This window comes from Salvelinus fontinalis, chromosome 36 (genome assembly GCF_029448725.1).
Source record: "Salvelinus fontinalis isolate EN_2023a chromosome 36, ASM2944872v1, whole genome shotgun sequence".
In the NCBI taxonomy this organism is placed as follows: Eukaryota; Metazoa; Chordata; class Actinopteri; order Salmoniformes; family Salmonidae; genus Salvelinus; species Salvelinus fontinalis.
In genome coordinates, this window is record NC_074700.1 from 23,237,614 (window position 1) to 23,260,681 (window position 23,068).

General features: G+C 44.1%; 1 protein-coding gene across 1 annotated transcript; it reads right to left on the reverse strand.

Moving 5' to 3' along the window:
* Positions 1-964: 964 nt before the first annotated feature.
* On the reverse strand, positions 965-21,871 carry LOC129835436 (galactose-3-O-sulfotransferase 2-like). The gene is made up of 6 exons (XM_055901076.1): positions 21,420-21,871; positions 19,671-19,790; positions 17,718-17,868; positions 17,454-17,600; positions 10,227-10,347; positions 965-9,246 (listed from the first exon to the last, which is right to left on the reverse strand). Exons 1-6 carry the CDS (start codon positions 21,497-21,499, stop codon positions 8,315-8,317), a joined length of 1,551 nt encoding a protein of 516 aa, XP_055757051.1. The 5' UTR covers positions 21,500-21,871; the 3' UTR covers positions 965-8,314.
* Positions 21,872-23,068: the final 1,197 nt, after the last annotated feature.

The following is a 23,068-nucleotide window of genomic DNA, read 5'->3' on the forward strand; positions in this document are numbered from 1 at the left end:
ACGGTAGAATAGTACATTATGGTTGTTTGTTAATGCTAGGCCTATCAAACCAGTATATTATGGTTGTTTGTTACTGTTAAGCCTATCAAACCAGTATATTATGGTTGTTTGTTAATGTTAAGCCTATCAAACCAGTATATTATGGTTGTTTGTTACTGTTAAGCCTATCAAACCAGTATATTATGGTTGTTTGTTAATGTTAGGCCTATCAAACCAGTATATTATGGTTGTTTGTTAATGTTAAGCCTATCAAACCAGTATATTATGGTTGTTTGTTAATGTTAGGCCTATCAAACCAGTATATTATGGTTGTTTGTTACTGTTAAGCCTATCAAACCAGTATATTATGGTTGTTTGTTAATGTTAGGCCTATCAAACCAGTACACTATGATTGTTTGTTAATGCTAGGCCTATCAAACCAGTATATTATGGTTGTTTGTTAATGTTAGGCTTATCAAACCAGTATATTATGGTTGTTTGTTAATGTTAGGCCTATCAAACAAGTACATTATGGTTGTTTGTTAATGTTAGGCCTATCAAACCAGTACATTATGGTTGTTTGTTAATGTTAAGCCTATCAAACCAGTACATTATGGTTGTTTGTTAATGTTAGGCCTATCAAACCAGTACATTATGGTTGTTTGTTAATGTTAAGCCTATCAAACCAGTATATTATGGTTGTTTGTTAATGTTAGGCCTATCAAACCAGTACATTATGGTTGTTTGTTAATGTTAGGCCTATCAAAGAAAGTTTCTATTCCCTCGATTTACCCTAGTTACTATTTCCTTGTTTTTCCCATATAAATTAATTAAATCATAATGATATCCATTCAATTTATAATACTATTTGGTGGAATGACAATGTATTTAAGTTACATTTAGTTGTTTCATCACCTTATTGTTTTTTTTAATGGCAGTGAGAAAACATGTCCCATGATTCCAGGTGAGTATTCTTCAAGTCAACTTACATGAGACAAAAACCCTTTATTTCAATAGTGTACAGTACCATTCATTCTCACAGACATACAATATGTAACATGGTTCCCATCATGTGAGAATAGTGTATCAAGTCAATAGTAGAGAGGTCAACAGAAAAGTATCATTATCACAGTACCACCCTTATTGAAAAAACACACATGAATTTCACATATAATGTTCCAAAACCACATGAATTTCACAGAATTACGTGAAGTGTTCCAAAAACGCACGTTTTCGCGTGATCGTATGAGACGTTAATGTGATAACACGTGACAACATGTGAAGACACGTGAAATGTTCCACATAAGAAATCATGTGGTTTTTCTGTACGGGCATAGCAATCTGCCCAAAGATGTCTTGAAAGTAGCCTGTGAGACTCTCATCCTCTGGTTAAACAGCCTTGGGGGCAGAGTGGTCAAACATCAGCCTTGGGGGCAGAGTGGTTAACCATCAGCCTTGGGGGCAGAGTGGTTAACCATCAGCCTTGGGGGCAGAGTGGTTAACCATCAGCCTTGGGGGCAGAGTGGTTAACCATCAGCCTTGGGGGCAGAGTGGTCAAACATCAGCCTTGGGGGCAGAGTGGTTAACCATCAGCCTTGGGGGCAGAGTGGTCAAACATCAGCCTTGGGGGCAGAGTGGTTAACCATCAGCCTTGGGGGCAGAGTGGTTAACCGTCAGCCTTGGGGGCAGAGTGGTTAACCGTCAGCCTTGGGGGCAGAGTGGTTAACCGTCAGCCTTGGGGGCAGAGTGGTTAACCGTCAGCCTTGGGGGCAGAGTGGTTAACCGTCAGCCTTGGGGGCAGAGTGGTTAACCGTCAGCCTTGGGGGCAGAGTGGTTAACCGTCAGCCTTGGGGGCAGAGTGGTTAACCGTCAGCCTTGGGGGCAGAGTGGTTAACCGTCAGCCTTGGGGGCAGAGTGGTTAACCGTCAGCCTTGGGGGCAGAGTGGTTAACCGTCAGCCTTGGGGGCAGAGTGGTTAACCATCAGCCTTGGGGGCAGAGTGGTTAAACATCAGCCTTGGGGGCAGAGTGGTCAAACATCAGCCTTGGGGGCAGAGTGGTTAAATATCAGCCTTGGGGGCAGAGTGGTTAAACATCAGCCTTGGGGGCAGAGTGGCTAAACATCAGCCTTGTGGGCAGAGTGGTTAAACATCAGCCTTGGGGGCAGAGTGGTTAAACATCAGCATTGGGGGCAGAGTGGTCAAACATCAGCCTTGGGGGCAGAGTGGTCAAACATCAGCCTTGGGGGCAGAGTGGTTAAACATCAGCCTTGGGGGCAGAGTGGCTAAACATCAGCCTTGTGGGCAGAGTGGTTAAACATCAGCCTTGTGGGCAGAGTGGTTAAACATCAGCCTTGGGGGCAGAGTGGTCAAACATCAGCCTTGGGGGCAGAGTGGTTAAACATCAGCCTTGTGGGCAGAGTGGTTAAACATCAGCCTTGTGGGCAGAGTGGTTAAACATCAGCCTTGGGGGCAGAGTGGTCAAACATCAGCCTTGGGGGCAGAGTGGTCAAACATCAGCCTTGGGGGCAGAGTGGTTAAACATCAGCCTTGGGGGCAGAGTGGTCAAACATCAGCCTTGGGGGCAGAGTGGTTAAACATCAGCCTTGGGGGCAGAGTGGTCAAACATCAGCCTTGGGGGCAGAGTGGTTAAACATCAGCCTTGGGGACAGAGTTGCCTTACAGGCTGCTTTCAAAAAGTGTAAATCCCATCACTTTAAAAATTAACACGTTTGGAGGAACAAAATGACAATTTCTTACAGTATTGTCAGTGGATACATTTGCCTATATCACTCACTGCTTTGTGTGTGTGGTTGTATTCTTGCCATTGCTTTAATGAATAAATAATTCATAAATGTGGTAACTTGGGTCACATACTGTACATTTTGTGTGTTTTTGTATATTGATATGATAATAATGTCTCAAAGAAATGGGATAATCAACATAATTAAATTGTGTATCAATGTGTGTATGTTTTCTATTAGCTCTTAAATGTAAAAATAAAAAAAATAAAAAAGAGTGCATTCCAGTCAAATTTACCTTAAAATAATACATAACATATATACAAGAGATTTTAAAAAGTAATGATAAATACAGAAACTGTCATTTTTAAAGCCCTGTTCCCAAAATGTACAGTTTAAGGCAAAAAAATAACTGTTTTATTAGCGTTTGTATTTTTGTCATTCAACATTTTCTTTTTCTCTTAATAAAACCACCAAAAACCACCATCTCGGTCAAGACGATGAAAAACTACAAACATGGAGACTGTAAAACAGTGAAACTAAAAGCCCACCATAACCGTAGTTCATAACATAGACACAATGAAAGACAGCACTGATGTAACCAACAAATTCTATTTTTAGCTTTAAGTCTAACCATTGTACTAAATTAAAATATATATTTCAGTTGTGGATGAATCAACCGTATTGCTGTTGAGGAAACTACCTGAACTCAACAAAAAACAGCAGTTACCCAACGGAGTGTAGTGTACTGAGATGAAATAAAATGATAAAACGTCACGCCTCCTTCCTTAAAAGGTGAATTTAACAGTTGTAAAACTGCAGTAGGCTAATGTGACAATGTGATTGTGTAATAAATGTTCCAGGTTTTATGGACAATGAATTCCTTGACTGTTTGTCACACACTAACTGACGCCACTTTCACAATGGTAATACCAAGTCAGTTTTTTTTCAACCCGTTTGGTGCAATTTTCACAAGTCTGTGGTATATTTTCACAACTAAGCACAGAAATCTAAACAGATCATCAAAATGGCTCATATTTCAAAACTCTAAGCACATTTTCCATCGACTGAGCACTGATCAAATTCAGTGTCACTTTCACTTTCAAATTCAGTGTTCACTGCACCGAATCACTCTTTCAATTCGGATGCATATTCAATATAAGTATCTGCTTTTCAAAACTCAATATTCACTTTACTTTTGATATGATTTTGCAAACAATACAATTAACTATTACTTAATCAAACTGCTCACCACTGAACCAACATGATGTAGTGCCTAGCTAACGTGTATAGCTTGATAACTGCTGAACATTGTCAATTTCAAATCATGTATGGATGTGGCTGTAAATACTACATCCTCATTCTCCATCAGCCAGTGTGCTTCAATAGGACAAAGTGGAAAGACTCCCTATGTGCTACCATTATAGCGTAGTGTACAATGCACTGCTGAAATACCTGGGATTATACAGTATATAACAATACATTCCAGCCAGTATCTGAATTTCATTGATACATTAAGCTGATGAATGTCAAGCAGAGACAGGTGATACTGTGTCAGTTGACAAGTCACGTAGAAAAGGTGATATTGTACAATTTTCCATGGGGCAGAAATGGCATACAACACCGTGGTAACGTTTTTACCGTAGCCGACGGCTTTAAAATACCACTATATCTGATTATTTGACCTATGTACTGTAGTACTGTATGTACTGTGTAAGGATAATGCAACTAAAATTTTGCATGTCAAGTTATAGTCAAATTCTGTATGGAAAATTATATTTACATTCTACTATTCTTTCTAACCAGTACTTCAAAAATAACAGTTTTTACAATGTGCATCTTGTATTCTTTGCTATTGGTTTTAAATGTTAGTTAAAATTACTAAATGGTGAGCCTATCATTATCTGATGTATTGGCGACTAAAGTAAATGTTGTATTTTATGGAAAACTTTGATTTGGCATGAAAGACCCAGGGGTGAAAGATGTGCAACCTCAATGAATGCACAATCAAAAGTTCTGAACATAAGACAGGAGGCATTACACGTGTTATCAGTTTAGAGTTTTGTACATAGAGCTTAGAAAATATACCACTTTACATCTGAAAAATGTGCCAAAGTGATAAAAAAAAAACTAAATAGATTACACTGCACCTGGAGTGGTGAATGGAAAGGGAAACGATAGCTGTGTGTGTGTGTGTGTGTGTGTCCCTGTTATCTAAAGAAGCCTCAGGTAAATTCTGTTCAAAGATGCTGTGTCACACCAGCAATTATGTAATGTAGATTGTGTTCAAAGATGCTGTGTCACACTAGCAGTTATGTCATGTAGATTGTGTTCAAAGATGCTGTGTCACACCAGCAGTTATGTCATGTAGATTGTGTTCAAAGATGCTGTGTCACACCAGCAGTTATGTCATGTAGATTGTGTTCAAAGATGCTGTGTCACACAAGCAGTTATGTCATGTAGATTGTGTTCAAAGATGCTGTGTTACAGAAGCAGTTATGTCATGTAGATTGCTTAATAAAAATGAACTGACTTGGTCACAGATTCTCTCCAAAAATCACAGCTTGTTCTGCCAAAGACATTAATACCTGTGTGTATCTTACACTAGTAAGATCGTCAACCAATAATAACATCCTGTTACTCAGTGGCCTCAGTGGTATTACTATAGCCTGGTCTAAGATCAGGATAGGAGTTGGTTAATACAGCACAACTAGATCTGGGACCAGGCTATAGCATTACACCTCCACACCACCAGATGGCGTGCCTTTATACATGCACCCCATGGTCACTTGACACCAATTGCGCTGGCTGGCTGTGCCACATGGACATGTGAGAATGCATTTCAATGAGCTTCCATGACTCACTTACGCTGTCAAGCATGACGTGTACAGTGTGTGTGTGTTAAAATGTATATACTATGTAAGATATGATCTACATACGTGTTCTTGTATGTAAGGTATGCATGAGACGTACTCAGGCTTCACATGTGAATATCTATGTGAGGGGGTGGAATCATAGCTCGCATTGAAACCTACCATTGAGCCAGGGAAATACTGGGTATACTATATTACATACACTGTACATACAGTATGAAAAGACACACTAAAAAAGGTTCATAGTCAGACTTGCTATCCATTCAACCACAGTGCTTCAGTTCAGATACAGTACATGTCGGTCCCTCTCAAAGTACCATGTGTTAACATTAAAGGCCCAGTGCAGTCAAAATTCTGTTATAATTGATACCGCTGATGAAACTAACACTGTAGAAGTTTTTTTACATTGTTATTATCAGTGTTATTTCCTGATAGTTGCTGGTCGAAAAATAAATATCTAAACAGGACCTTCTAATCAGCAGGCTTGCATGGGCTGGAGTTACGGCTTTCCATGGTGACATCACCATGCGATAAATTGTTTAATAGATAACAATAACAGCTAGTTCAGTCCACCCCCCCAGACATTCCTAGCAAAATTCTAGCTTGAGAATTTTTTCATCAAGAAACTATTTTTGCCCTTTTTAATAGAAGTCTATTACTTTATTGGTAGCCAGAAATGATTTGACATTGAGATAAAAACGGCTGCATTGGGCCTTTAAGATGTTTTCCATCTATCTCTCTAGAAGACATCACAGTAAGGCCTATTGTGAGATTCACTGCTCTTCAATGCTGGCTTTGTATCAGTGGAGGTTGGTGTCATTTTAAATTATAGGCCAGGCTCATTGTAATGGCATGAATAGAATGCTATCAAACACATGGAAACCATGTGATTGTTGCCGTTCCTTTCATTGCATTCCAGCCATTATGAGCTGTCCTCCTCACACCAGCCTCCGCTGCTTCATATGGACTACATTTTCTACGCCAGGCACACTGTGTTCAGAGGGATGGATCCCATTCCGATCCTCAGTCAGAACATGCAATTCACATCATCCCTATCCCAGCATTTACAGTAGCTATGGCTGGCTGCCTGTTTGTGTTTTAACATTAGCATTCAAGAAAAAGGTAAAAGCCAAGTTATTTTTCTAAAAACGAAAAAAATGCTGACAATTTGATCGTGCAAGAGAAGTTGGACCTCCGAATCTCAAGCAGAGAAGCAAACTTTTTGAACAACAGTTGGCCCACTGAATGCAATGCAATTCCATTTCACGTCCACAGTGTTCATAAAGTCCAGAGAGCGAACTATACTGTGACATTCAGGGGAGCCTCTACTAGGATTTTTCATTTTTATTGGCCTAATAGTAAAGATATATTTATCATTTATCTGTAAAAATGTATTACATTTTAATGTGGCATGAACACAACCAGTCATGAAGTTGTCATCTGATTGTCAAATATATCACTTCAAAAAGTAGGCTACCTGCGGCTGCGCACGTTCCTCCACTCCAAAATAATTCCAGCATCCAAACAGTGCACTGTGCACGTGCCATTTAATGAATAGAAAGAGACATCTGTTACAGACACCATCAGTGTAATGACATTTGGTGATTGTCATTAGGTCTTCTACAGTGGGTGTATTCTTGGATGCCAAGGGAAGCCATGTTTTCCCAAAAATGTGAACAATAAAAAAAAATACAAAAATAAGTTTAGTAATTTTCCCTCAATTCGCAAAGGAAACACCTGAGTAAATGAGGGATACAAAGTATATTGAAAGCAGGTGGTTCCACACAGGTGTGGTTCCTAAGTTAATTTAGCAATTAACATCCCATCATGCTTAGGGTCATGTATAAAAATGACCAGTTGCCCATTATTTTGGCTACCATGACTAGAAGAGATCTCAGTGATTTTGAAAAAGGGGTCTCAAATGAGCATAGGGGGTTTAAAGGGTTTGTGTGTGTGTGTGTCACCAGATCTCAACCCAATTGAACACTTATGGGAGATTCTGGAGTGGTGCCTGAGACAGCATTTTCCACCGCCATCAACAAAACACCAAATTATGGAATTTGTCATGAAAGAATGGTGTCACATCGCTCCAATAGAGTTCCAGACACTTAGAGTTCCAGAATCTATGCCACGGCGACATGCGCATTGAAGCTGTTCTGGCTCAACGCCCTATTAAGACACCTGATGTTGGTGTTTCCGTTATTTTGGCAGTTACTTGTATCTCACCAGAGAAAGGACCAGAGCGTGCGAAACGCCACCCCTCTGTCATACTTGTTTGGTCCCGACAGCATCAGATATATGGGCAACACATACTGAGTGGTAAGATTGATGCGTCTTGCTGTCGGTGCGTGTCTAGGTCAAATTATCAATACCCCTCCCCCCAAAAAAACATTTTGGGACTTTTATTACCTTTATAGAAGCTCATGTGTCATTCAGGGAAGCTTAGCTTCCCCATAATTCGCACCCTTACATAGTCAATATGAACATAAGGGAGTCATAACCAGTCATAACCATTCATAAAGGAGTCATAAGATGTGCCAGAAAAACGAGAATGTACAATAAAGTGGAGGTACAGCAGGGTTGGAGGGAGAATGGGTCTTTCGGAGTACTTCAGTAGTACTTGAGTAATAGAAATACTCAACAAGTGCTTGAGTACGAGTACACAGGCTCATGCGGGGTTTAGTCTTATCCACTCCCCACCTGGAATTCATTCTGGATGGAAAACTATCTTATGTTCCTTTTCCCCCCTCTATCTCGCGCCAATGTTTGGTTATTATTATTACTACGAGATAACCGACTCCCGTCCCAGTCCCTCTCCTCCTCCCCAATCCTCCCTCCTCCCTCCACTCCCAGCTCTCCTGTCCTGAGTTGGGAGGAGGGGCTTTTCCTCACGTAGGCTCCCCCAGCAGGGATAGCTGGGGGCGGAGCCTGGGCAGGCTGGGGAGCTGCCCTGGGGAACTGCCTGGCATCCAGCAGATCTTTATACTGAATCTCCGGCCTGATCATCCTCAGACAGGCCTGACGGGTAGCGTTGTCCAGCCCAGGCTGGAGCTCATATCCTAGGATCTTCACCAAGCCACTCTGGAAGGGCCTGATGTTCTTGTCTCGGATGCGGCTTGCCTCTACCGGCTTCCCGCCTTCCCTCAGACAAGCCTTAGCCAGCAACTCCCGGCGGGTCCGGAGTAGAACGACCTCTTGGTCCATTCTGGCTCTCCCAAAGCGATCCACTTCGTCCCAGAAGTAGCGGTTGAACGCCTGATAGAGGTGCCAGTCCAGGGCATTCCACTCCCGGAGCTTCTGGCGTTGGTTGTCTGTGAGAGTCTTGGCGGGGGGCTGAGCAGCGGCCGCTTTATCCACCCAGGAGCTGCTTCCACTGGACTTTTGCTGCCGGGCGTTCAGGCTAAAGGAGACGACAGCGTCCAGAGGCCAACAGAGGGCGTGGCGGAGCAGTACCATGGATTCGTCGAAGTGCTCCGAGACCAGGATGAGTTTGAAGGCACGTCGGATGGCCACTTCACCTCGTTGCGCCAGTGCGATGGAGAAGTTGGCGTTGTGGTCCAGGCCGAAGTCGAACCACAGCAGGTTGCGAGCGTAGTGGTTGTTATGGAGACGGGGGTTGTAGTACTTCCAGGGGTTGTCTGCGAAGTCTCCCAGGTCTGTCAGATTAAGATAAGATTAAGATTAGAAAACCTAAAATGTCCTCAATGAGGCTATTCATTTGATAGCATCCAGACTCTATATACATTGGTGATGGGGGGGGGGTCTATACATTTACATATCTAAATGTTATTTTGGACGATATTATATCGATACTAGCATTGGGATCAATTCCAGTCAATTCAGGAAGTACACTGAAATTCCAATTTAAAATCTCTTCAATGCTTTTCAATGAGGAAAATGTGGAATTTGGTTAACATTCTGAATTGACTGGAATTGAAATAGAATTGACCCAGACCCTGACTGACTCCAAGTATGGATTTTTTAACTAGGTAGTTTAAAATATTGTTGTATGCTGTTGTTTAATTTGACATTTTTGTACTTTTTACCCCTTTTTCTTCCCCAATTTCGTGACATCCAATTAGCAGTCTTGTCCAATCGCTGCAACTCCAATACGGACTCGGGAAAGGTGAAGGTCAAGAGCCATACATCCTCCGAAAAAAGACCCTGCCAAGCCGCACTGCTTCTTGACACTGCTCGCTTAACCCGGGAAGCCAGCCGTACCAATGTGTCGGCGGAAACACCGAAGTCAGCGTGCATGCGCCTGGCACGCCACAAGGAGTCGCTAGGGCGCGATGAGACAACGACATCCCGGATGGCCAAACCCTCCCCTAACCCGGACGACGCTGGGCCAAACCCTCCCCTAACCCGGACGACGCTGGGCCAAACCCTCCCCTAACCCGGACGACGCTGGGCCAAACCCTCCCCTAACCCGGACGACGCTGGGCCAAACCCTCCCCTAACCCGGACGACGCTGGGCCAAACCCTCCCCTAACCCGGACGACGCTGGGCCAATTGTGCACCGCCTCATGCATCTCCCGGTCGCAGACGGCTGCGACACAGCCTGGAATCGAACCTGGGTATTTAGTGACACCGCTGCTCCACTCCGGAGGCCTATGCACTATGATTTGATATGTACCTTTGGCTTTCCTGAAGGCAGGGGCAACGGATTTGTAGTAGGCGTAGGACGACTCGGTGAGCGCTACAGGGTCACGAAGGATGGAGAAATAGAAGGTGTCGGCTGGCATTACCTTCCCTACCTGTAGTAGACCGCAAAAGAAGAGAGGTGAGAGGTTAGAGGGGTCAAAGGTCATTGAAAAAGAAAATGAGTGACGATGCCATCGTCAAACTGTTCAAATCAAATCAAATTTTATTAGTCACATACACATGGTTAGCAGATGTTAATGCGAGTGTAGCGAAATGCTTGTGCTTCTAGTTCCGACAATGCAGTAATAACAACAAGTAATCTAACCTAACAATTCCACAACTACTACCTTATACACGCAAGTGTAAAGGGATAAAGAATATGTACATAAAGATATATGAATGAGTGATGGTACAGAACGGCATAGGCAAGATGCAGTAGATGGTATAGAGTACGGTATATACATATGAGATGGGTACTGTAGGGTATGTAAACATAAAGTGGCATAGTTTAAAGTGGCTAGTGGTACATGTATTACATAAAGATGGCAAGATGCAGTAGATGATATAGAGTACAGTATATACATATACATATGAGATGGGTAATGTAGGGTATGTAAACATTATATTAAGTGGCATTGTTTAAAGTGGCTAGTGGTACATTTTTACATAATTTCCATCAATTCCCATTTTTAAAGTGGCTGGAGTTGAGTCAGTATGTTGGCAGCGGCCGCTAAATGTTAGTGGTGGCTGTTTAACAGTCTGATGGCCTTGAGATAGAAGCTGTTTTTCAGTCTCTCGGTCCCTGCTTTGATGCACCTGTACTGACCTCGCCTTCTGGATGATAGCGGGGTGAACAGGCAGTGGCTCGGGTGGTTGTTGTCCTTGATGATCTTTATGGCCTTCCTGTGACATCGGGTGGTGTAGGTGTCCTGGAGGGCAGGTAGTTTGCCCCCGGTGATGCGTTCTGCAGACCTCACTACCCTCTGGAGAGCCTTACGGTTGTGGGCGGAGCAGTTGCCGTACCAGGTGGTGATACAGCCCGACAGGATGCTCTCGATTGTGCATCTGTAGAAGTTTGTGAGTGCTTTTGGTGACAAGCCGAATTTCTTCAGCCTCCTGAGGTTGAAGAGGCGCTGCTGCGCCTTCTTCACAACGCTGTCTGTGTGGGTGGACCAATTCAGTTTGTCCGTGATGTGTACACCGAGGAACTTAAAACTTTCCACCTTCTCCACTACTGACCCGTCGATGTGGATAGGGGGGTGCTCCCTCTGCTGTTTCCTGACACCACACTCCGAGGTTATTTTCCTGACACCACACTCCGAGGGCCCTCACCTCCTCCCTGTAGGCCGTCTCGTCGTTGTTGGTAATCAAGCCTACCACTGTAGTGTCATCCGCAAAACTTGATGATTGAGTTGGAGGTGTGCATGGCCACGCAGTCGTGGGTGAACAGGGAGTACAGGAGAGGGCTCAGAACGCACCCTTGTGGGGCCCCAGTGTTGAGGATCAGCGGGGTGGAGATGTTGTTACCTATCCTCACCACCTGGGGGCGGCCCGTCAGGAAGTCCAGGACCCAGTTGCACAGGGCGGGGTCGAGACCCAGGGTCTCGAGCTTGATGACGAGTTTGGAGGGTACTATGGTGTTAAATGCTGAGCTGTAGTCGATGAACAGCATTCTCACATAGGTATTCCTCTTGTCCAGATGGGTTAGGGCAGTGTGCAGTGTGGTTGCGATTGCGTCGTCTGTGGACCTATTGGGTCGGTAAGCAAATTGGAGTGGGTCTAGGGTGTCCGGTAGGGTGGAGGTGATATGGTCCTTGACTAGTCTCTCAAAGCACTTCATGATGACGGAAGTGAGTGCTACGGGGCGGTAGTCGTTTAGCTCAGTTACCTTAGCTTTCTTGGGAACATGAACAATGGTGGCCCTCTTGAAGCATGTGGGAACAGCAGACTGGGATAAGGATTGATTGAATATGTCCGTAAACACACCAGCCAGCTGGTCTGCGCATGCTCTGAGGACGCGGCTGGGAATGCCGTCTGGGCCTGCAGCCTTGCGAGGGTTAACACGTTTAAATGTTTTACTCACCTCGGCTGCAGTGAAGGAGAGCCCGCAGGTTTTGGTAGCGGGCCGTGTCAGTGGCACTGTATTGTCCTCAAAGCGGGCAAAAAAGTTATTTAGCCTGTCTGGGAGCAAGACATCCTGGTCCGCGACGGGGCTGGTTTTCTTTTTTTAATCCGTGATAGACTGTAGACCCTGCCACATACCTCTTGTGTCTGAGCTGTTGAACTGCGACTCTGAATGTTTGTTTGTCTCTGTACTGGGACTTAGCCTGTTTGATAGCCTTGCGGAGAGAATAGCTACACTGTGTGTATTCGTTCATGTTTCCGGTCACCTTGCCCTGGTTAAAAGCAGTGGTTCGCGCTTTCAGTTTCACGCGAATGCTGCCGTCAATACACGGTTTCTGGTTTGGGAATGTTTTAATCGTTGCTGTGGGTACGACATCGTCAATGCACTTCCTAATGAACTCGCTCACCGAATCAGCATATTCTTCAATGTTGTTGTTGGACGCAATGCGGAACATATTCCAATCCGCGTGATCGAAGCAGTCTTGAAGCGTGGAATCAGATTGGTCGGACCAGCGTTGAACAGACCTGAGTGCGGGAGCTTGTTGTTTTAGTTTCTGTTTGTAGGCTGGAATCAACAAAATGGAGTCGTGGTCAGCTTTTCCGAAAGGAGGGCGGGGGAGGGCCTTATATGCGTCGCGGAAGTTAGTATAACAATGATCCAGGGTTTTACCAGCCCTGGTAGCACAATCGATATGCTGATAGAATTTAGGGAGTTTTGTTTTTAGATTAGCCTTGTTAAAATCCCCAGCTACGATGAATGCAGCCTCAGGGTGTGTGGTTTCCAGTTTACAAAGAGTCAGATAGAGTTCGTTCAGGGCCATCGATGTGTCTGCTTGGGGGGGAATATATACGGCTGTGATTATGATCGAAGAGAATTCCCTTGGTAGATAATGCGGTCGACATTTGATTGTGAGGAGTTCTAGATCAGGTGAACAGAATGACTTGAGTTCCTGTGTGTTGTTATGATGATCACACCATGTCTCGTTAATCATAAGGCATACCCCCCCGCCCCTCTTCTTACCAGAATGATGTTTGTTTCTGTCGGCGCGATGCGTGAAGAAACCAGCTGGCTGCACCGACTCCGTTAGCGTCTCTTGAGTTAGCCATGTTTCCGTGAAGCAGAGCACGTTGCAATCCCTGATGTCTCTCTGGAATGTTACCCGTGCTCGGATTTCATCAACCTTATTGTCAAGAGACTGGACATTGGCGAGTAGTATGCTAGGGAGTGGAGCGCGATGTGCCCGTCTCCGAAGCCTGACCAGGAGACCGCTACGTTTGCCCCTTTTACGGCGTCGCGTAGGGTCGCCGGCTGGGATCAGATCCATTGTATTGGGTGGAAGGCAAAACACTGGATCCGTTTCGGGAAAGTCATATTCCTGGTAGGAACGATGGTTAGTTGACGTTAATCGTATATTCAGTAGTTCCTCCCGACTGTATGTAATGAAACCTAAGATCACCTGGGGTACCAATGTAAGAAATAACACATAAAAAAAACAAAATACTGCATATTTTCCAAGGAACGCGAAGCGAGGCGGCCATCTCGGTCGGCGCCGGAAGTCAAATTGTTAGATAGATAGGATGTTATTTTAATAAAATCATGACATTTTTCTTGACACCCAAAAGTACTTGTTACATTTTGAATGCTTAGCAGGACAGGAAAATATTCAAATTCACACACTTATCAAGAGAATACGTGGTCATCCCTACTGCCTCTGATCTGGCAGACTCACTAAACACAAATGCATCATTTGCAAATTATGTCTGAGTGTTGGAGTGTGCCCCTGGCCATCCGTACATTTTCAAAACAAGAAAATGGTTATGTCTGCTTTGCTTAATATAAGGAATTTGAAATTATTTTAACTTTTACTTTTGATTCTGAAGTATATTTAATCAATTACATTTACTTTTGATACTTAGGTATATTTAGAACCAAATACTTTTACTTGAGTAGTATTTTACTGGGTAACTCTCTTTTACTTGAGTAACTTTCTATTAAGGTACAGTTGAAGTCGGAAGTTTACATACACTTAGGTTGGAGTCAAAAATGTTGTTTTTCAACCACTTCACAAATTTCTTGTTAAATGTAACCGATGTGAAATGGCTAGCTAGTTAGCGGTGGTGCGCGCTAATAGCGTTTCAATCGGTGACGTCACTCGCTCTGAGACCTGAAGTAGTTGTTCCCCTTGCTCTGCAAGGGCCGCGGCTTTTGTGGCGCGATGGGTAACGATGCTTCGTGGGTGTCAGTTGTTGATGTGTGCAGAGGGTCCCTGGTTTGAGCCCGGGTCGGGGCGAGGGGACGGACGAAAGCTATACTGTTACATTAACAAACTATAGTTTTGGCAAGTTGGTTGGGACATCTACTTTGTGCATGGCAAGTAATTTTTCCAATAATTGTTTACAGACAGATTATTTCACTATCACAATTCCAGTGGGTCAGAAGTTTACATACACTAAGTTGACTGTGCCTTTGAACAGCTTGGAATATTCCAGAAAATTATGTCATGGCTTTAGAAGCTTCTGATTGACTCACATGATGTCAAATAGCCTATTGGAGGTGTACCTGTGAATATATTTCAAGACCTACCTTCAAACTCAAGGCCTCTTTGCTTGACATGATGGGAAAATCAAAAGAAATCAGCCAAAACCTCAGAAAAAAATTGTAGAACTGGGCTAGGTCTACATAGGGGTTCTAATTTTTAAAAATTCACAAAAGCTCTGACGAAGGCCGATACGTAAAGCTTATTAAAGATCAGTGATACTATCAAGAGCAGTGTGTTGTTTCCTTTTTCGTTCAAATGTCTGAAGGTACCACGTTCATCTATTCAAACAATAGTACGCAAGTATAAACACCATGGGACCATGCAGCCGTAATACAGCTCAGGAAGGAGACGCGTTCTGTCTCCTAGAGATGAACGTACTTTGGTGCGAAGTGCAAATCGATCCCAGAAAAACAGCAAAGGACCTTGTGAAGATGCTGTAGGAAACAGGTGCAAAAGCATCTATATCCACAGTAAAACGAGTCCTATATCGACATAACCTGAAAGGCCGCCTAGCAAGGAAGAAGCCACTGCTCCAAAACCGCCATAAAAAAAGCCAGACTATGGTTTGAAACTGCACATGGGGACAAAGATCGTAATTTCTGGAGAAATGTCCTCTGGTCTGATGAAACAAAAATAGAACTGTTTGGCCATAATGACCATCGTTATGTTTGGAGGAAAAGGGGGGATGCTCGCAACCCGAAGAACACCATCCCAACCGTGAAGCACGGGGGTGGCAGCATCATGTTGTGGGGGTGCTTTGCTGCAGGAGGGACTGGTGCACTTCACAAAATAGATGGCATCATGAGGCAGGAAAATGATGTGGATATATTGAAGCAACATATCAAGACACCAGTCAGGATGTTAAAGCTTGGTTGCAAATGGGTCTTCCAAATGGACAATGACCCCAAGCATACTTCCAAAGTTGTGGCAAAATGGCTTAAGGACAACAAAATCAAGGTATTGGAGTGGCCATCACAAAGCCCTGACCTCAATCCTATAGAAAATATGTGGGCAGAACTGAAAAAGCGTGTGCGAGCAAGGAGGCCTACAAACCTGACTCAGTTACACCAGCTCTGTCAGGAGGAATGGGCCAACATTCACCCAACTTATTGTGGGAAGCTTGTGGAAGGCTACCCGAAACGATTGACCCAAGTTAAACAATTTAAAGGCAATGCTACCAAGTACTAATTAAATGTATGTAAACTTCTGACCCACTGGGAATGTGATGAAAGAAATAAAAGCTGAAATAAATTATTCTCTGTACTATTATTCTGACATTTCACATTCATAAAATAAAGTGGTGATCCTAACTGACCTAAGACAGGTCATTTTTACTAGGATTAAATGTCAGGAATTGTGAAAAACTGAGTTTAAATGTATTTGGCTAAGGTGTATGTAAACTTCCAAATTCAACTGTATCTATACTTTTACTCAAGTAGTATTTTACTGGGTGACTTTCACTTCTACTTGAGTAGCTTTCTATTAAGGTATCTATACTTTTACTCCAGTATGACAATTGGGTACTTTTTCCACCACTGCAGATGACACAGAATGTCAGCATGCACTGTCATCTCAAACTGACAAACCCGTTTTAGCTCTGATTTGTCCTGTTATCAAAAGTAATATACACACAGTATCGCTCCTTCTTCAGTTACAATACGTGGCTAACTCCTGTTGAAACATTCACCTACAGTACATACAACTTAAACATTCAGTCCTTTCTTTTCCAACAGTGACATGAGTTAACGAAACACCAGGGAGCTGACAGACCTACAAAAGATATCAGCTCCATGCAAATTACAATCTGTGTTTTGCTAACATACGACAATACCAAAACATTTGATTTTACTTTATTTCATTTCCTCAATAAATAAAATTCCAACATGTAGAATAAAAAAAATAAAAACTTCAAATAAAATGTGGAAAATGTTCTACTTTTATAATTTTGGGGCGTAATCTGGGGCGTATTCATTGCGGAAACCGTTTAAGAACCAAATGGAAGGGCAAAACAAGAGTTCCTATTGGACAAATTCAGGTAGGTCCCTCCCTGTTTTGTTCTGCAGCGCAGCGCAGCTGTGCCACCAGAGACTCTGGGTTCGCGCCCAGGCTCTATTGCAGCCGGCCGCGACCGGGAGGTCCGTGGGGCGACGCACAATTGGCCTAGCGTCATCCGGGTTAGGGAGGGTTTGGCCGGTAGGGATATCCTTGTCTCATCGCGCACCAGCGACTCCTGTGGTGGGCCGGGGGAAGTGCACACTAACCAAGGTAGCCAGGTGCTCGGTGTTTCCTCCGACACATTGGTGCGGCTGGCTTCCGGGTTGGAGGCGCGCTGTGTTAAGAAGTAGTGCGGCTTGGTTGGGTTGTGTTTCGGAGGACGCATGGCTTTTGACCTTCGTCTCTCCCGAGCCCGTACGGGAGTTGTAGCGATGAGACAAGATAGTAATTACTAACAATTGGATACCACGAAATTGGGAAGAAAAGATGGTAAAATTAAAAATTAAAAAAACGTTTCGCAACAGAATTGACGTAATGAATACGCCCCTGAAGTAACGTACCTCTGGTTTGTTGAAGCGCATGTGGTTTCCCATGATGCTGAATTCTGCCACACGGGGCCCTCTGTAACCTTTGACCCTGTGGGCGTTGAAAGGGAGGGGGTAGTCGAACTGATACCCCAGAGGCAGGGCGAAGAGCAGGTCGTTCTCCTAGAAGAAGAAGAATCCAATTGCCAGATTATTATGAGGTTTACAGTATTTTTGCACAGCTTAGTGCTCTTTTGAAACACAGAAATGTTTCCCTGAATGTGGAGATGGAGTCTGTACCTCTCCGTATCGGTAGAGAATGTTGAGGACAGTGCTGCTGGCTGTCTTGTGGGTTTTCAGGAACATGACATGGCTGCGGGGCCGACAGGAGCCCAGAGACGGGCCCTGGTCATCGGACGAGAACAACCACCGCAACCTGTCCTGCTGGAGGCTATTGGGAGACAGGGACAGAGAGCGAGAGGGACAGAGAGAGCGAGAGGGACAGAGAGAGCGAGAGGGACAGAGAGAGCGAGAGGGACAGAGAGAGCGAGAGGGACAGAGAGAGCGACAGAGAGAGCGAGGGGGACAGAGAGAGCGAGAGGGACAGAGAGAGGGACAAAGAGGACAGCGAGAGGGTGACAGTCATTTGAATATCAATAAAACAGGTTAGATTGTAATAATTTAGCAGACACTTTTATCCATACAACAGTTGGACCACTGAAAGAGAGCAGGGACGCTAGTTCTCCTCAGAAGGCTGAAGGATTTAGCCAAAACCCCTAGGTAAAACTGCCAGATGTGGAGAGAAAGACAGGCAGAAAGGGAGAAAGAGAGAAGAATGAAAGAGAGAGAAAGTTATTGAGAGAGTGAGGAAGAGAGAGAGTATGAAAGAATGGGAGAGAGGGAGAAAAGCAGCAACAACAACAAAACTAAGCACATGTCTGTCTCTCTAGTGTACAAAACAACAAATTACATTCAAGTGTGTCTATTCGCTGGAGTGTGTCCCAACTTCTCAATTTCAAAAATTATTTATTGGCATGACAAAAGAAAAAGGTGTATTGCTGCTTTGGCAATACACAATGTAACCTACCCAACCCAAGGCCCATATAGCTAAAGCTTGTATCCTAATAAGCTATTTTGTTATGTTGTTTTGTGCACAAGTATTTGTTGAAAAAAATCTTGTATTCCCATATGGGCTGTGAACCAAATGGTGAATGAAATAATATAAAATCAACCACAATCAATCTATGCAGCCCCAGGCAATACACCTAAGTCTTACCAAGAGCATGCTAGCCTAGAAATCCAGTCCAACCAGTCCTGCTGTCTTCTGTTCTGCCTCGTCTGTTCTGTTATCTGTCTATGCACCCACCATAGGGCTCCCGAGTGGCGCAGCGGTCTAAGGCACTGCATCTCAGTGCTAGAGACGTCACTACAGACCCTGGTTTGATTCCTGGCTGTATCATAACCGGCCATGATTGGGAGTCCCCATAGGGCGGCGCATAATTGGCCCAGCACCGTCTGGTATAGGCCGTCATTGTAAATAAGAATTTGTTCTTAACTGACTTGCCTAGTTAAAAAAAAAAAATATTAAAAAAAGAGTGGAGGCTGATGGGAGGAGCTATAGGAGGATGGGCTACCTTTAGGCAGTTATAGAAGAGACAGCTCTATTCTCTTAGTCTTTTCTAATCTATTTCCTATTGAAGAGCAGAATGAAATAGAAACATAACACAGATATAGAGTAATAACAGAAGAAGAAGATGATGATGAATGCTCGGCTATGAAAAGCCAACTGACATTTACTCCTGAGGTGCTGAGGTGCTGACCTGTTTGCACCCTCTACAACCACTGTGATTATTATTATTTGACCCTGCTGGTCATCTATGAACGTTTGAACATCTTGACCATGTACTGTTATAATCTCCACCCGGCACAGCCAGAAGAGGACTGGCCACCCCTCAGAGCCTGGTTCCTCTCTAGGTTTCTTCCTAGGTTCCTGCCTTTCTAGGGAGTTTTTCCTAGCCACCGTGCTTCTACACCTGCATTGCTTGCTGGGTTTCTGTACAGCACTTTGTGACATTGGCTGATGTGAAAAGGGTTTTATAAATACATTTGATTTGATTGATGATGGTGATGAAGTAGAACAACAACAAAAGCTGCAGTGCGGCCATAGAAGTTGGCAAGACAGCACAAACTGATCTGGAACCGGGTTAGGTGGCCAGCCTAGGTGACCAGGCTAAAAGCTATATGACCTCTGACCTTTTGTTGTAAATGACTCCCAGAAGCTGTCCTGCGAAGGCAATGGCCACGAACACCAGCAGGGCCTTCCAGAGCCACGTGGGCCCCACCCGATAGCACCGCAGCCCAAGACGCATCCTCCTGGACAGAGAGAGAGAAAAATAAATATTATTATTGTTGTTATATTATTATTTAAGGGTCCAGATCCACACGGGCCCAAGCCGCATCCTTCTGGGGAGAGAGAGAGACAGAGGCTGGGAGGGAGAGAATTGCCAAGGGTCATCAAACAAATATTATATAACACACCAAGCTAATATAAAGGGAGGGGAGAGGGCGAGACAGAATGGACAAATAAATATGGAGAACAGAAAGAGGGAGTGTGAGAGCTGGGAGAGAGATATGGGGAGAGAGGCGGAGTTGTATGGCTCACCAAATATGACTTGAGGGTTGTGATGACCAGCGAGAAGCACCAGTATCATTCAGCTAGTACAGTACACTCCGAGTCTGATGTTGTTCATACTCAGTGTACTGTACTATAAACAGAGCAGTGAATGACAATTTATCAGCGCTACAACGCTTGCAAATCGTGGGAGTATCGTGGGAGTAGACAAAAAAACATTTTTTTTAGGGGGGTGAACTCATTTGGGCTCAATTTACTGTTGCAAGTTAGAACAGTAGACTACACTACACTGTCTTATGTCGGTCACTGAGTCACTCAATTAGCCCATGTCAGCTAACAATTTTTAGATTGGTAAATTAGTCTAGCCGCCAGCTATCTAAACTAAGTAATCATGGTCGAAATACCGGCCCCAATTGATTTTCTGTTTAACTCAGATATTAAAACCTGCAAACATTTCTCTCCACCCTATGGAAAGATGTCTAGAATTGCAGGAAATTTGTTGTAAAACGGCAACACTTTCTCTACGCCCCATGGCAAAATGTGTACAATTTCCCCGAATTTGACTAATGCCCATTCCTGGTTTAGTGGTACTGTGATTAAATCAATGGACTGTGCAAAGCCTCACTGTTCACCACTGGACGTTTTGCATGAAGAACTTAAACAAATGCCAGAACAATAACATGCATTGTACTGTTAGATAGCCTATTACAGTTCTCACCAACTGTCCCTCTAATGTTTGTCACAGTGTGTATAACCACCCACACTTCGGTAAGTGCTACAATACACGGATTTATTACTATAATAAAATCATTATAAAGAGGGGGGGGGGGGGGGGGGGGGGGTATACTTAAATGTGCCCAGAAGTTCAATCAAGAACAAAGATTTCCGGGCTGAAAGATTAAGCTAACAATTACACAAGAACAGCATAGTGTATATTGAAAATGAATCTTGCTTGATAGCCTACAACATAGCCGAATCATAAACAGTGTCTACCAAAGCACAGATTTGATTTTGTCACACAAGTATGCATGATGATTCGACTTGCTACAAGCAAGGCAGCCAATGGCGAGGCGAAGTTAGGCTATATTTCGAGACGCCAACATACATTATATAACGCAATGAATGCTCAATGACGGGTATAAGCAAGACACATTCTCGCACGAACGAAAGGGGGGCTTTGTTTGGTAAGGCAAAGGCTTCTCTCCTTTCAGGTCCTGTCTGCACGGACCACAGCTGCGGTCACTGTATCAATCTCAGCTTCAATTTCAATCATAATTTCAGAGCCCTATCTATCGTCCTCAACCTCCGTTGTGCTCCCGCCGCCAATGCAAGCCCCCGTTCCCGACCGAAAATAACCCCGGTGTGCTTACCTCGCTCTCCGTTTGAACACCATGATAGAACTGGGCCCGTGGCGGTGTCCGTGTTGTGGTGCAGTGGTTGGCGGCAGCATCCACCGTGCATCTCGAATGCTTGAGCCCTGGCCGTGCCTTGACCAAAAACCACCGACGATAGGCTTCAAAATAATCAAGCCATCGAGAGATATAGTAGAAGGGGTATTATTGTCGCCTGTATAAAATACCAGAAGTTTTTGCTTTACGACTGTAGTGTACAGTATTGGGCGTACATGCCGCGGCCGCTCTCAAAGTGCTGATTATCAAGCTTAATTCGCTTTGATTTTGCGCCCTTCTTTCCTGGTTGGCTGCTCCTTCATGGCTCCAGGATAAAACATGTTTGGACGGGGAGTGAGTTTGGTATGCGTTATGTGTGTGTGTGATGAGGGGCGGGGGAGTAACACACAGAGAGAGATTGCTGTGCCCACTGCACTGTGAGTCGGTTGAGCTCTGACGTCATGGATCTAGCCTTCGGTTAGTTTGCTCGGATGATGCACGACAGAACGAACGGAGGTGCAGAGCAGAGTCCTGGGGGGTATCCTATAGCAACAGGGGCAGACTGGGATCAGACATCGGCTCTGGAATTTCTAACACAATGGCCCATTTTTTTCCCTTGAGTCCCTTACACTGGCCATTTTATTCCTTGAATCCCATTAATAGCCCAATAATTATCATTTTGAGCAACAAAATGCCAGGCCCACCCACTGGGAAGCCAGGATCAGCCAATCAGAAGGATTTTTTTGTACCTTCCTTTAAAAAAAAATATTTACAGATGGAAATACTCCTCAGTTTCATGGCTGGTCTCAGACGATCCCGTAAGTGAAGAGGTCCTGGGCTGGCGTGGTTACACGTGGTCTGCGGTTGTGAGGCCGTAAGGTCATACTGCCAACATCTCTAAAACCACGTTGGAGGCTGCTTATGGTAAAGAAATTCACATGCAATTCTCTGTCAACTGCTCTGGTGGACATTCCTGCAGTCAGCATGCCAATTGCACACTCCCTCAAAACTTAAGACATCTGTAGCATTGTGTTGATTGAGAAAACTGCACATTTTAGAGTGGCCTTTTTTTCCAAATCAAATTGTAGTTGTCACATGCGCCGAATACAACAGATGTAGTCCTTACCGTGAAATGCTTTCTTACAAGTCCTTAATTAACTAATAATGCAGTTCAAGAAAGAGTTAATAAAATATTTACTAAATAAACTAAAGTAAAAAAAACGGAATCAATCAAAAAGTAACACAATACATTTACATAACAATAACGAGGCCATACCGGTACCGAGTCAATGTGCGGCGGTAAAGGGCTAGTCGAGGTAATTTGCATAGATAATTAACAACGAGTAGTAGCAGGGGTGTCATTGTAAATAGTCCGGGTGGCCATTTCATTAGTTGTTCAGCAGTCTTATGGCTTAGGGGTAGAAGCTGTTAAGGAGCCTTATGTTTCTAGACTTGGCGCTCCGGTACCGCTTACCCCGCGGTAGCAGAGAGAACAGTCTATGACTTGGGTGACTGGAGTCGAGGACAATTTTTGGGGCCTTCCTCTGACACCGCCTACTATATAGGTCCTGGATATCAGGAAGCTTGGCCCCTGTGATATACTGGGCCGTACGCACTACCCTCTGTAGCGC